Source organism: Scomber scombrus, chromosome 1 (assembly GCF_963691925.1).
Source record: "Scomber scombrus chromosome 1, fScoSco1.1, whole genome shotgun sequence".
NCBI lineage: Eukaryota > Metazoa > Chordata > Actinopteri > Scombriformes > Scombridae > Scomber > Scomber scombrus.
Window position 1 is genome coordinate 8,585,279 of NC_084970.1, and position 12,228 is coordinate 8,597,506.

Here is a 12,228-nt window from a genome sequence, read left to right on the forward strand (position 1 = left end):
GAAAACATTTTTAGCTTTCCAAGGAAAACCCTGGCTGACCTTGCAACACTAAGAAAGAGACTGTCAATATTCCATCTTTCCCATTTCTACGACAATCTGCTTTTCATTTCGACACTTAATAAGTAGTAGTAATATCCGAAGTAGTTCTCATAGAGCATAAACCAATCTGTATACCTGCAACAACAAACATTTACATTGGCATTTTCATTGGGCACGCTAACAACCGCAAGCGTGATTATAGATGACTTGGTTCATGAAAAATGATATTGCCATAGAACTTGGGAAACTCCTCCATGATTCATTTTGCCCTTTGTTAAACATGTTGTTTTATTATATACATACACTGTATTTGATCAACTGGCAGTGTGTACATGTTTTATGGATGACACTATTTGTAGAAGAATATTTTCCAAGGCTTTAATCTTGTTACACAATGAAAGCGTCATAACATCAGACAATGAAACCTCAAATCGTGGAGATATTGGTTGAACACAATGGCAACAATAGCTTTAAGGCGGAGCACTATTAACTTTATTTGGCTGTTAATATAAGCTTGACCAGAACCTGACTCAAGTATTTACTTTGTCGCACCAAGTTAAATTGGCATTGAAAATGAGTACTGCAAGGCAAACATGTTCTGCCAACAACACCACAGCTCAAGTGTACTGTCAATATTTGAAAATTGTATTAGATACACGTCTCTCTGTAATTATCTCTGGGTCAGGAATGAAGTACATTGTTCATTGAATTGTTACATTTAACAGATATTAATTACAAAGAATGTGTAAATAAATTCTGAAATATCTATCATTTGTAAAAATTTCTCTTTTGATTTTGTTATGGCGAAATTGTTACAATCTTTGTGGAGGAATGGGGATGTTTCAATAAGATTATATAGCAAAGAAATAGTAGAATGTGTAATAGGGTTGTAATGACTTTGTTTTCTTTCGTATATAACAATTATACTGTCACCTCACAGTCTTATTTTGTTTCCCACCTGCAGTCTGCGGCCCCAGCATTGACATTGGCAATGACATCAGTGAATTTAGGCGTCTAGAGAACTGTACAGTGGTGGAGGGCTACCTACAGATTCTCCTCATCGGTGACAAAAACAACAACAACATCAACCAAGAAGTCTTCCGGTCCCTCAGTTTCCCCAAGCTGACCATGATCACCGACTACCTGCTGCTATTCCGGGTGTCCGGCCTGGACAGTCTGAGCACGCTCTTTCCCAACCTCACCGTCATCCGTGGACGTAACCTCTTCTACAACTACGCCCTCGTGATCTTCGAGATGACCAGCCTGAAGGACATCGGACTGTACAACCTGAAGAACATCACCCGCGGTGCCATCCGTATCGAGAAGAACCCCGAGCTCTGCTACCTGGACTCGTTGGACTGGTCCCTCATCATGGACGCAGAGTTCAACAATTTCATCGCTGGGAACAAGCAGTCCAAGGAGTGCAGCGATGTTTGTCCAGGCATCATGGAGAACAACCCTCAGTGCCGGAAGACCATGTTCAACAACAACTACAATTACCGCTGTTGGAATTCCAATCAATGCCAGAATGGTAAGCAGACCACCACACACGATACTGTAGCTTAGGAAGGGGTTCTTTAAAAATTATAAAAAGATCATGCAGACAGTCTAGCCTTAAGCTTGATCTGTGTAGATGTGAATTTGGGGGCATAATAAACGGCTCTGTGCCTACAGCTGTGGCCTGCCTCTTTAACTGCTTTAACTGGCAATGTAAAGGAGGGAAGGCGATGTTCTCTGCAGGTCTTTACTGTAATACATCTTAAGTGTTTGTACAGTTTAACAGACACAAAGAAAGAGCTAAACATACTTTTGAGGTTTTAGTTATTCCTCTGCTGATGTCGTCATTGTGCAAGGTTTTCTAAGTATGTGCAACTACAGGATTTCAAATGTCACAATGTGTTCACTTACCAAACCTTGGTGTTTTGGGCTGTTACTTCTAGTTATTGTGGATTATATTGTCATTCCTATTGCATTTCTCTCGAAAGAGGCAGTAACCTACATTTTCAGGTGTCTTGTTCAGTTCAATTCTTCTCACCTGCTTAAAACAAACTAAAGGAATAAATGCTCTAGACTTTAATTAAACTATCCCAAGCACAATAAGTGTGTACTCGCCCTTTAATTTTGTGTTTACGACTGCAGTGTTTTAGATGGCTTGTTTTGCTGGTGCGTTTCAGACGATGTGTTTTGGCTGACTGAGTGTGTGTGTGTGTGTATGTATGTGTGTGTGTGTGTGTGTGTGTGTCTGGCTGAATTGTTTCCCTGGTGACTGGCGCCTTGCTGCAGACTCAGCATGTTGATGTTTTCAGTCTTGTGACATGGAACTGTCGCAGGATTGGCCTCCACTGCATACATGTAAAAACAAACACACACAGACACACACACACAATCATCATCATGAAACACACTCAAAGCACAGACTGTGATGCAGACAGGCACACACTAAAACAGGCAAATTACAGAGATGCAAATGCCTGGTCTGCCTTGTGCAATGTTGGAGTGGCAGATTGTGGGCATCAGGAGGTGGCATTTGTTGGAAGAAGATGTTCTGGTTGGATAAAGGTGTTGGATGAACCAGGGGGGTGTCAGGTGAAGACAAACTCGGCCTTAGTTATCACTTCTCCCATCAGCAGGAAAACACTACAGAGAGTCCATGATAAAATCTGGACCTTTCCTCTCCTCTTTGTGTTCCTCCTGTGTTTGTGCTAGCAGGTGTTAGACTCATTCAGAAAACATAATGTCTCTCATCCAATAAGAAACAATATCAGGCCATTTAAAACTTAAAACTAGAATAAAACCCTATCTACAGTTATGTCTTCACATATAAGAAGGTCACCCGTCCACATCATCCACTCAACAACTGGCAGCTGTATTGCTTCGACAAAAACCACCATCATATGTCAAATAATTAGCTATTCCTTATATTGACATAGACTTCAAGGTCACTTTCTGGACTTAAAGCCACAACACGATACAGTTATAGTTTCTGAAGTTCCTGGATTGTTCTGATAACAGAAATATGGATGTAATGGAGGTATTTTGTCTATATGACCTAGTCCTACAAGCAGCCATATGTGATGAGGTCAAAGTTTTAGGGCTGTACAGAAACGGTATAATCTCTTCAGATATGAATGACACCTTTCTGTCTGTAAACTCCACTGTGTTGAGACTACACTAAAACGTAGCTATTGTTTTTTCAGAGGGCAGGAGGTGGTGAAGGACAGGAAATAGATTTTGGATATCCCTCAAAGGTCCTGAAAACGTACTCTATCAATTAGCTTCTTGTGTGACGGGATCCGACACAAACACGTAATTTCTGCAAAAGTTAAGACTGTTATGCTTCCTGCTAGTTTAAGGTGGGCAGGGTTCAGCTGGAAAAAGATGATGTTGCACACTTCACATCAATCTGATGATGGTCGATTAGTTGTTTGGTCACTGTCAATAAAATCCAATCAAACCACCCACAACACAGTCCTAATGAAGTATACTAACTTTAGATGAATAATAAGATAAAATAAGATATACTTTATTATCCCTCAGGAGATATTTGTTTTGGGCTCAAGTGTTGCATACAGCCACCTAAAGATGTCTTTTAATTCTGGTGTTGCTTATTTTTATCATTAATATTTCATCTCATGAAGTATGCAAGTTTTCAGGGGCTCTAAATAGCCAAGAACTAACACTAAATGTCTTGGCTTTCTATTATGCAACAGGTGCCACTACAACTGTTATATTACTACCGCCTTAAAGACTAGGCCGTCTGCTGCTGCTACTACTACAACTACTTCTCCTCCTCCTAAGATTACAACTGTAAATATAGGTATACAGCCTCTTCTACTGCCTCTACTTAGACCACTATTACAACTACTGCAACTCGGAGAGATCTAGTACTGGAGCCACATTTCTTTTGTTTGCAGCTGTATGATGTCATAGCATACACACGCAGACCTCTGCTCCACTATTGTCCTGACAAACTAGTGCCAACATGTTTATAGAGCTGTCTGGGTGAAAAATATCTTTATTTAAACGTTAGAAATTCAATTATACAGCAGATAAGAGTACAAATAGACAGGAAGGAAAACTCAAACCTCCCCTGGAGAATTGAAGTAGACTCTACTACTCCGGAGGTCCGGATAATTTTACCGCACTTGTCCCAAAGCCTTGTGGTTGCAGTTTGTCCCGGGACTTTTTTTTTTTTTTTTGAAACGTGACTAACAGGACAGATGAAGCACTTTTTTAGCCATGACTAAAAGTGTTGTGCTGGCGCTCCGTTAGATTCTTTCTGTTGGACAGGTCGACAGGTTTTTGCGAAGTCAAGTTGAAGTAAAAATGGGACAGTGACCCTGTGAAGCAGTCTGCAGGGCTCCAGAGTGAGTGTGTCAGCAGGGGCAAATGGGCCATCCGTTGCCACTGCAACCATCTTAAAACAGAATTGATCTCAAACAACATGAGTGCTCCTGCTCTTGCCGCAGAGACTGCATTGTTGTGCTATTTATTATGGCAGTTTATTGGAGAAGTCTGGTGGTAGTAAAGCCAGGCTTCATTAAAGTGAGGAAGGCTGATAGCTGGAGCTGTTGAGTTCGCTGACCAAATAGAGCCCATTTCCCTCAAGTTTGATGTAAGGTTGATCCACTGTCTACATGTATGCTGCACAGTCTTTTGTGTTGATAGTATGTAAAAAAAATAATAAAAAGATGGCGGTGTCGTGGGGTTTGCCGTTTGTGGATTTGTGTTGTTTTACTTGATGTTTTCACTGACCTCCATGTAGATGGGAGTAACAGAGGGCCGTATTATCATGATAGTCATTTGTAACAGAAAGTGGAGTATTATCGTGATAGTCATTAGTCTCCTCTGATAACGCCTCTGTATTAAGCTTCAGTAATCTTATCTGGGATCCATTATTTGAATGTGTGGCTTCCTCACAGGCCTTGTGCTGGCATGACAGTCAATGTTATTTCCAGGCTCATTCATCAGATCAATAAATGGCTGAAGGGGGAAAGTACCAGCCCTGTTTTCATTGAGTTAATATAAAGGACATGCTTTCAGCCTGAACTCATTCATAAAACTATTACAAGGCAAAACGGGTTCAAAGCTTATTCCTTCTCTGGGAAAGTGAAGCTTTTTTTTCTTTTTCTTCTTCTTCTTCTCCTTTTTTTTCCTTCTCGTGTCGGTGGGGGCTACATTCTCCCGTGTTTACTTCCCTCATTTGTTTTTTTGGAATCTGGTTTGGGTGTTTTGTCTCGTTCATAACTCGTAAGCTTCTTCCAAAAGAAGAGCCATGTCCGTGCATGCTGGGAAGCAAACACACTGCCTCACACTCACCCTCGAGCACACAAACCACACACGCTCACACACAGAACAGCATGGGGGATGTTTTTCCGGCGCTTTGTATGGTCGGAGGAGATGAAAGCACATCATTAAAGTACAAAGTAAGTCTTCTGGGATTTACTGGAAGGAATTTTTTTTTTTGTCTTTTTTTTTTAACCTCTGGGTGAAAGGATTACACATTAAACTAGAAGGATTATCTTCAGGGTTGTTGCCCAGCCTGCCACCTGATTAATTTACTGTCTCTGACGTGTCAGTGTTTACCCAATTAGACAAACATTAACATATATTCTCTAACAGTTGTTAAAAAGCAGTAAGACAAAAGTATATACAGTAACAGTCAAAAGTTTGGACACATATCCCGCTTCCCTTGAATGGGAAAGTGTGGTTGTTTTTTTTTTTTTTTTTTACAGTGAATACAAATAGTTAAAAAATTAAACAATGGAACAACATTTGTGTATTTATCATTTTGTTGTGAACACTGTGGTTGCAAGTATGGGGGGAAAAAATACCTGAACTTAATAACCCCCATGTGCAGGATTAGATTGTTCTGACTTTGGTGACACCTAGTGGCAGCATCTAAATACACACTGGCAGACCTAAAGCCAGAACCTATAAAAATGTACCCTGACACTACAAATTGGGGTTTGGGGTCAGAGTGGGAGTCAGAGTTTGTTTATTTTTTGCCTCAGAATCCAAACTTTATAATTCAGCCTGAATGTAAAACACTGAGATTAGATCTGTAGTTCTTGAATGCAGCCCCTTCTGGTGTGTTGAATTCAATGTAAATCACATCAGTGACTAGTTTATTGTCGCTTTTTACCTTTTAAATCAACACACACATACACACACACAAAAAAACACTTGTATGTGTATGTTTTTTTATCAACATACAAGAAAGTAAGCATCACATTTCTAGCAGGGATGTAAGAAGGAACTGGTGGCTGGCTGGTGTAAACGTGAATGAAAACTAACAGGTGTGTGTTATCGGGTTTATCGGGTATACAGGCTTTAAATTAATCTTTGCCAGTCAAATTGCATTTCATGGTAATATGTCCTGTCGTGTTTTTTTCAGCAGAGATGCAAATGCTGTGGCATCAGTGAAATCATGCGTACTGGCCGACATGCAGGCAACACACTTATCAGTTGTCTAGCAGGAAAACACACTTCCATGTGTGTGACAGAGAGCTAAAGAGAAAGCGAGTGAGTTGCGGCCTCAGTCCCTTGGTTTTGGATGTGGTAGATCCAGTGTTTATTTACCCAGTGCGCCTGAAAGCATCAGTTTCTACCTCACTTTGTGGATTTTTTTTTTTAGAATTGAACAATCTCTACTGCATTTGTAAGTGTCTGCTCTCACCCAGCATGTTGCAGATAAGTTAGTTGGGTTGAGCACAGCTTGAGTTGATGATTTGTGTTGTGAAAAATTGTGTTTTTTTAAGGGTTTGCGACATGATTTCACTGGAAACAAAAAAGCTGCTTAATTAATCCCGTTTTCAACTACACTGTCTCCCTGCTGTTTTTAAAGACAACCAAACATCTGCCACTGTACATTCTTATTCATCATGTAGTGAGTGTCTGATATCACCGCTCAGCTCTGTTCTCTACAGTACAGCTGTTTCCTTTTAGGTGTAGCTCACAGTGACCACAACATCACAACAAAGAGATGGAGCATGTGGCTCCATTATCACTAAGTGGAATTAGTCTTAGTCACTTTTCTGCTATGTGCACATCAACCGTCAATATACTGCTTCTTTACAACAGAGAGCTTTTTCGTGGCTCTACAAAACATGTCTGGTACTTGAAGAGTATTGCATTCTGGGTAGGAGGTAGCCACATGGGCTATGTGTGTAAGGACTTATGAAGCCTCTGAAGTTGGTATGAATGGCCTTTTTTTGACGAATGACACAGATGAAATAGACTGAACTGTTTTAGAGATAATAGTCGAAATAAATCATGTTTATTTTGATAAAGTAAAACATAAAATGAGCTAATAAACTACAGCTTTTTACAAAACTGACATTTCAATACAGATTCCAATACTTGGATACAGTTCTCAAAGAGAGGAAAACTTCTGCTGTTGTCCTTATCAACCGACACCATCCCCAAAGTTTCTGTGGTATTAGTCTTTAGCAAGCTATTGTAAAAAAAAAAAAAAAAAGACAAAAACAGGATGGCCGGCTGTTATAGCTGGAGAGCATTGTTTGTGTATTGGGTATAATACGGAACGACATTGTAATACTTGTAATATATGCAGTGAGTGTGTTGGTCTGCAAGGTTGAAGCAGATGATGACACTAGGTGTTTGTTTGTGTCTTTCTTTGTATGTGTGTACGAATTAGTCTATAAAACTAATATATGGCTTTAACTCATATATAATGCATGTGAACAGGACCTCGTACATCAGACAGCATTACTGACACATACTGCACTGACAGTATGTGGCGTATACATGACTGCATGTGGTGCTACAGGGGAGAGGGCGGAGGTGTTTTTGATTAGAGTCTATCAAAGTCAGAGCAGCCCAGCTCCAGCAAAGAGGACATGCTATCCAGACAGTCTGACTTGTATGACCCAGTGCTTAGGGCTTAAGGAAGCCCAGAGACTTCCAGCTCCTGCTGATGTCTGTCTAATCTCTGCTATGATTAGCTCCATACCATCATGTACTCTACAAACACCCACTCCCTCACTTGACACACACACACACACACACACACACACACACACACACACACACACACACACACACACACACACACACACACACACACACACACACACACACACACACACACACACAGGACTCGTCTTTTTTTGATAAACCAGGTGTGTTTCCAGGTGGATTCCTGTGTGAATCCTTAGCCTGAAAGTGAATGAGAAACATTGTTCCCTTGAGATATTACAAACATGTCTCTAAGGAATGACATGGGTGAAATTAAATTCAGTTTTTGCTTTTGGTAAATCATCTTAAAATGTGATATATTTACTTATTACAGGTCTGTTTTCATTAGCACAAAAAAACCCAATTTCTACTAAATCTGGTTATCTGATGCTAGCTGATGTGTCCATTCCATTTACAGCTGAGCTTTTGATTGATGGTTGACAGCCACTCAGCAGTCGATCATGTTTGCCAATATGCCAAGACACATATGTTGAACAGACACAATTCCAGCATTTTTTTGTGGATCTCTTTGCACATCGGGCCGATGCAGAGTAAGCACTTAGAGACCTGCGATAGCATGCAAAGAACTAACAGATCTTTTAAAAATACTTGTCTTATGAAATTCTGATACCTGAATTTGTTAGAATTTTGCGAAGTTGCAGCGTGGCAAATGCTTAATTGAATGACTTTGCGATGCACAGCTTTTCATAGAGTTTTGCATTTGCCAAAACAAATGGTCATGGTGGTGACTGAAGATGCAACTAGTATAGGGCTTCTTTACTGCCAAAAAACCCATATAAACAGACAGCTACTGTATAGTCTTCTCTTTGCTGGCAGTTTCAACAGGTGTGTGTGTGAAATAGATGCAAAAATGTCTTTCAAGCTGCTCTGTAACCATTCAGCTGAGCAGAGAAGCAGAGTAATTAAACCTGACTAAAATTTTGAAGAAACGGTGCAGCAGCTAACATAAATGTAATACAACAAAATAAGATGAATTGTAAATAAAAGAAGCAAAACGATGTTTGTAATTCTTGAAAAATCTGTACACTAAATCTTCAAAGAAAAATAGCAGAGAGGCTACAGCGTAGTCTGTGATGGTATCTACATTGGCCATAAGACAAGTCGCATCAGGTTCTGATTCAACTCAGGTGACAATAATTGACCAATAATGATATTGCAGTAATTAATCAGATTAGAACTTTGCAACGCCGCACAAATAATAAACCATTCAGAGTTTTTAGTTGGGAAGAATAAAGCTGCAGCCAGTCACAGTCAAGGAAGTGTGAGGAAAATGTCAACACACAAGCAGAGCGGAGTAGACACCACTGCCAAACAACAGGCTGAAGTTAGTTGATAATCAGCAGCTGGACCAGCTGTGTTACCCAATACGTTCCGCACTGAGTTGAAGTTAAAGTTTGGTATTAATCAGCTGGACTCAGATGACTAAACGTTAATGCAGCGAGTGTTTTAGTTTCAATAATCAAGTTTATATCCAAATAAAGCAAAAATTTTGACTGCATTACCAGTGTATCTGCCATCGATCACTGTTATTTAAATATTAACAGTTGTGCTCATCAAGATGACAGTAATTGTTTAGTCTGATGCCATTGTAGAAGTAATTAAGTGCGCTAGTCAAATTTTAAAGAATGGAAAACCATGTGGGAAATATGATGTTTATTTATATCTGATGTTTTTGTCTGCCGTCGTTTCGTGCCTTCAGTGGAGCACAAGCTTTAGTGGATGATTGAGACAACGCTTTACTTACAATTTATTTACAAAGTCTGTGTCCATCGCAGTTTGTCACATTTTCTGCTTATGGATACGCCAACTTTTCAACCTCAACTAAGCATTCAAACACGCATTTCCATTCAGGTTGTATGGAAATGCAGCAGTTCTATTAAATATATCGTCAAAAATATCGTCACAGCAAAACAAAGGCCTACGATATCGTGATATTATTTTAAGGCCATATTGCCCGTGACCCAGAACCCAGAGGCTGTCAGGGCTGGTAATTATAGGGACTGCTTTGTAAACCAGGCACATCCATGACTACTTTTAGTGAACAGTCACACCCATCCCTGGAATTCCTGGAAGAGAACATTACTGGTTTGGCTGTGTTGAAGTGCCTACTGTAATTATGTGGCCTTTAATTGTGCTCTGTTAACACCGTCAGATCGGGATGAGCTGCGACCAGGGACTGAGATGAGTCTCTTGTTTGCGGATTCGAGGCTGGTCGGAATAGTTTGTTTTGTTACGATGGCCCATTTTCCATCATTCTGCTCGGCCATGATCACAGTGGAGAAATAGGATGAAAGACAGAGAAAAAAGGCAAAATATATTCGCCTTGTTGGAGGTTTCTTGCGTCCTCTGGTTTGGGGTTAGAATTTCGTGTTACGTTCGTGTAACTGGCTCCCAATGTTCTGTATTTATCATTCTCTGCATTGCATATAACAAGATCCATTTAATACATTTTTACATTTTCAATTTTTGTAAGTTTGGCTCTCAAGACCTGGCAAGGGAAACCTCCTGCTTAAAATGAAATGATCAGTTTGGCAATATTTACCCTTCTTTATTGCATATTACGCCCCAAAATGGGCACGCCTTTCTATTAAGTTGAATAAGAAAGTGTGTCCAAACTCTTGAATGGCCCTGTAACACAATTAACTGGAACATTTGTTATTATCAAAATCCAGCAGTCATAATAAATGAATTTATCTGTATCTGACATTGAGTTCCCAGTTTAGTAATTTATCCATGAAGGAAAAGAAGTGAATCAAAGCATCATTTCTCTCTGACCTCTTGTTTTTTAATACATCGTAGTATCTCTACTCATAATAACCGAAGGCTAGGTCAACTGACATTAGACCCAGGGCCTTGAAGTCTAGTAGTGATAAGTCGCACAACGTGCTTGAAAGCTGCCAGAGAAGGTCGTCCATTAGTGCCTGCCAAGCAGGCCAGCCTGCCACAAGGTGAAAGGGAATCTTATACTTTGCCTCTTCCATCCTTTCCATGAAATACCAGAGATATTTCTGTCCTCCCGCGCCAAATAAACACACAAACACAAAGACTCAGGAATGTACACAACTCATTTTGGTGCTATGTGTGTTTGTGAGAGAGAGAGAGAGAGAGGAGAGAGAGGAGGAGAGAGGAGAGAGAGAGAGAGAGAGAAGAGAGAGATGAGAGAGAGAGAGAGAGAGGAGAGAGAGAGGAGAGAGAGAGAGAGAGAGAGAGAGAGAGAGAGAGAGAGAGAGAGAGAGAGAGAGAGAGAGAGAGAGAGAGAGAGAGGAGAGAGAGAGAGAGAGAGAGGAGAGAGAGAGAGAGAGAGAGAGATGAGAGAGAGAGAGAGAGAGAGAGAGAGAGAGAGAGAGAGAGAGAGAGATGGGTGGGTGTAAACACGTACACGTAAGTAGAAATCATTAAGATTTTAAAATAGATTTTAAATTTCTCTCTACACTTTTGAACTGAACCCAGATGTGTAATCAGAAATGGTGTGTGTGTGGTTTTTAATGTTGCATGATGGTTTACATTTGTGACATACCTCTATATTTTATTTACAAGTTTTTGGGGGCTTATTGAATTGTATTTTCAATAATGAAATCGTGTTGTTGAGTGATTTCTAATTTTGATGTGTGTGAGGCCTGTTTGTACCTTTGAACACAGCGTACAGAACAGCATGCAGTCTTTTCTGCATTGTGTCAGATTTCATTCGTCTCGTTTTATGACCTAGGTCTAACCCTCAGAAGTGAACAGACTCTTATTGTGGCCATTGTCGTCCCTGCAGGTGACTCCATGGTGTTATCTGTCTTAATCTTACATTTCTTTATCATGCAGCTGCAGGTATCAAGAGACGGCTAACATGATAGCTCTCTGTAAACCTCACCCACCCTTTTCTATTGTCTGGCCTGTCTAGAGCTCCAGGGACCAAAGCATTTGATTTGTCTTGTCTTTTCCAGGTCAGCTGGGGGATGCCAAGAATTCCTTTTGTCTTTAGTTATCCTGTAGTGTCAGCTGATCTGACAGATGTGTTTTCCCAACAAGTTCCACAAGGTTAGCCGTTGGCTCTGTTTAGACTAGCTGTAACAGAATATTTTTCCGATGTAGTCCCTGATGCTTTGACTGTAAGGTAATTATAAGCAATATGAATTGCCAACAAGCCGTGTTGTTGAGTAGCTGATAAGCCTTGTTTTCGCATTGCTCCTGTACCATGAA

General features: G+C 40.3%; 1 protein-coding gene across 1 annotated transcript in view; it reads left to right on the forward strand.

Moving 5' to 3' along the window:
- Positions 1-12,228, forward strand: part of igf1rb (insulin-like growth factor 1b receptor) — a 44,337-nt gene that overhangs the window by 6,702 nt on the left and 25,407 nt on the right. The window contains exon 2 of the mRNA XM_062441232.1: positions 1,004-1,570. Coding sequence (XP_062297216.1) covers positions 1,004-1,570 — 567 coding nt within the window. The remainder of the gene's footprint in view (positions 1-1,003; positions 1,571-12,228) is intronic.